Consider the following 3,158-nt stretch of genomic DNA (forward strand, 5'->3'; position numbering starts at 1 on the left):
ACATTTTTCCTTTCTCTCATCCCTATTCCCTTTTCCCCCTTTTTTCGTTCTCCTCCTTTCCCCTTTTTCTCACCCTTCCCCTTTCCCCTTTTTCTCACCCTTCCCCTTTCCCCTTTTTCTCCCCCTCCCCCCTTTCTGCCCCCAGGTCCAACATCCCCGGTCCTCCAGTCGTCTCCCTTCACAGTCTACTCGTTGCTCAGATGCATCTTCTACTGGTTCAGAAGCACGGGTCGTTTCCTGGTCAACTATAGAGAGCTTTGCGTCATTAACCCCGACACAAGTGGTTGCCAAGTAAGTAAAGAAAATGGCCTGAAGAAAACCTTGTACAAATCCGCTTGGCTGTCTGCTTTTGTGTCTATTCAACCCGACGGTCTAGATTTCTACCGCGACATTTCTGTTCTATTTCTGTTCTACTTGACGATCTACTGCAGTACTTCTGTTCTACTAGATAGTCTGCCTCGATATTTCTGTTCTTTTTAACGGTCTACCATATGACCTGTCTGACAAAATTAAATGTTCTTCTTGACATTAAACCTCAATGTCTTTATTCGACTTGAGAGTCTACTTTTAGGCATCTATTCAGTTTGACTGTATACCACGATGTTTCTGTTCTATATGATGGTTACCATATTATGACCAGTCCGTCAAAATGTTCCACTTGACAGTCTACGTGATGTTTCTGTTCGTCGGTAAGCTGTTCAAATGTACTAAGCACAGAAAGTAAAAATATTTTTACATTTATTAAGTATTTTCCCGTGCTTTTTAAACCTTCAGAATTTTGATTTTTAGTGAAATAACAATCTTTAGCACATGAAACCGATGGCTTAGCATTACAGAGTATTATTTTAGAAAAGGAAAAAGTATTTGAAGCTTAATTCATCAGAACAACTGGCCGACGATGTGTAAAAATTACCCAGTGAAAGCCTCATTTTGAAATTTTGTAGACCATCAAGCGAACAGCAGGGCAAATCTATTAATAATGACGCTGTATTTTGAGTTTTCAGGAGTGTGATGTACCAAAGAATATTCAGAAATTAAAAAAAAATTCAATGAAACTTATTGAACGAAGACAACATGTATGGTTATTTTGGTGTAATGGAGTTGTCATCTATTATTCCGAGACCTCTGAGCCTGACGTGCAATGGTCCGTTATTTACTTCGTCTGTCAGCTCCTTTGGTGCACTGTTCCAACGACCGTGCTGTCCATGGCCTTATGTTGTCAGTCCATAGTAGTATCAGTAGTCTCTGTATTCCTACTGCCTTGGTCCCTTTTCGCTTGCCTTCTAACATTTCTATTCAAATCTTTTTGTGTCTCTTTATAAGAAAGGTAAATGAACCTGTAGAAACAATAAAAAATATAATTTTTTATTTGAGGGGCACTCGTGTTCTGTTTGATATTCTTGAATGATGGCAAGATACTGTATCCTCCCAGACAGATACTGAGCTGTTTGGGATACGGTATCCTCCGAGACAGATACTGAGCTGTTTGGAATAATGGTTGTCGTTGTCGTTGTTGTTGTTGTTGTTGTTGTTGTTGTTGTTGTTGTTGTTGTTGTTGTCTATTGCATGATTAGATGTGATACAACAGTTTAGCCCTTCGGCGTCACGTGATACAGAAGACCGACTTCGATTCCTTTGTGAGGAGAATTTTTATCGAGTATCACAGCTTTCCTTCTGGGACATGCATTGCATCCCTTTCAGCCCTGCTTGGTCCTGGCAGGCAGGGTCGAAGCCTCCAACCCCCCTTCTTTCCCATCCCCGAAAAAAAGATTCTAAATCAATTTGTATTCATGCGGGCGCGAAGTAAAAACGCCTGCATATCAAATTGTGTAATGTTTTTGTTTCTTCGATATTTCTCTATAGGGTGACAGCGGTGGTCCCTTGGTATGTAACGGCCGTCTGACGGGTATCGTGTCGTGGGGAACCACATCATGCAAAGTCGGTGCACCCTCTGTCTACACTCGTGTGCACGTCTACATCTTCTGGATACTCTTTCGACTATTTTGACCACACAGACAGACGTAGTTGCATAATGATACCGATGATGATAATAATAATGATACCTTTAAGTTTTAGTAAGAGTTTTACAGGCACTTGCAACACAAGTTGGTCATAAGAATGATGATGGTTAGAGATGTATCTAGTATCTAGAGGGTAACGTACTAAGAAAAGAAGGGGGAGAAATAAAGACGACAGATGGTGGATAGGACAGCAGGAGCAAACTGCGCCAGATCACTGTCAACAATCCACGCTGTGCGTCTTTAAGGAGGGAGTGAACGAAGCTCCGCTCCGCCCGCCTCCCCCCTCTCCCCCTCGTGTAAATTGTCTGGTAAAAGTAAGCTTCATCCCATAATTTTTGTCAGTTTGTTGCCGTTTTAGCACTTATTGTGTAAACCACAACTTAGACTGTGTGCGTTCTGGGAAGCTGAGAATTGTTTCAATGTCGTATTTTTGGAGTATGTTGGCGTAAAAATAGCTGTAAAGTGTATAGTGGATTCTTTAAAGGCGTATACATGCGATGTTTTATTACAGTTACTATTATTATTATCATTATTTGTATCATTATTATTATCATTATCACTATCACTATCATTATCAATATTACACGGAATCTACTTTACAGAGTATACGCATCCAAGGTCTTCACTCTCCGTAAGGCTACAGTGGATTCCGTGACTTTATGCACGACATAAGCTTTTATAATGCAGATTTTTTTTTTAAATTCACTTTAACCGTTTTCCTTCTAGCTCCGCACTGGTCAACCTTTTTTTTAGACCGCGCCCACCTTTTCAGTTGACCTTTCAGAGGTTAAATTGTCTTTCCGCCCACCTATATGTTTCCAAGCTGGGGCATGGAATAATACCTGTCACTACTTGAGTCATCTCCACCGCCCACCTATGTGTTTCCAAGCTGGGGCATTGAATAATACCTGTCACTACTTGAGTCATCTCCACCGCCCACCTATATGTTTCCAAGCTGGGGCATTGAATAATACCTGTCACTACTTGAGTGATCTCCACCGCCCACCTATATGTTTCCAAGCTGGGGCATTGAATAATACCTGTCACTACTTGAGTCATCTCCACCGCCCACCTATATGTGTTTCCAAGCTGGGGCATGGAATAATACCTGTCACTACTTGGGTGATCTCCACCGCC

The 3,158-nt window shown here is 41.5% G+C and overlaps 1 protein-coding gene across 1 annotated transcript in view; it reads left to right on the top strand.

Annotated features, from left to right (window-relative positions):
- LOC101850065 (coagulation factor X-like) overlaps positions 1-2,007 on the top strand; it is a 45,442-nt gene extending 43,435 nt beyond the window's left edge. The window contains exons 11-12 of the mRNA XM_035968281.1: positions 146-291; positions 1,864-2,007. Coding sequence (XP_035824174.1) covers positions 146-291; positions 1,864-2,007 — 290 coding nt within the window. The remainder of the gene's footprint in view (positions 1-145; positions 292-1,863) is intronic.
- The last annotated feature ends 1,151 nt before the right edge of the window (positions 2,008-3,158 follow it).

This window comes from Aplysia californica, unplaced genomic scaffold (assembly GCF_000002075.1).
Source record: "Aplysia californica isolate F4 #8 unplaced genomic scaffold, AplCal3.0 scaffold00049, whole genome shotgun sequence".
NCBI classification, from domain to species: Eukaryota; Metazoa; Mollusca; class Gastropoda; order Aplysiida; family Aplysiidae; genus Aplysia; species Aplysia californica.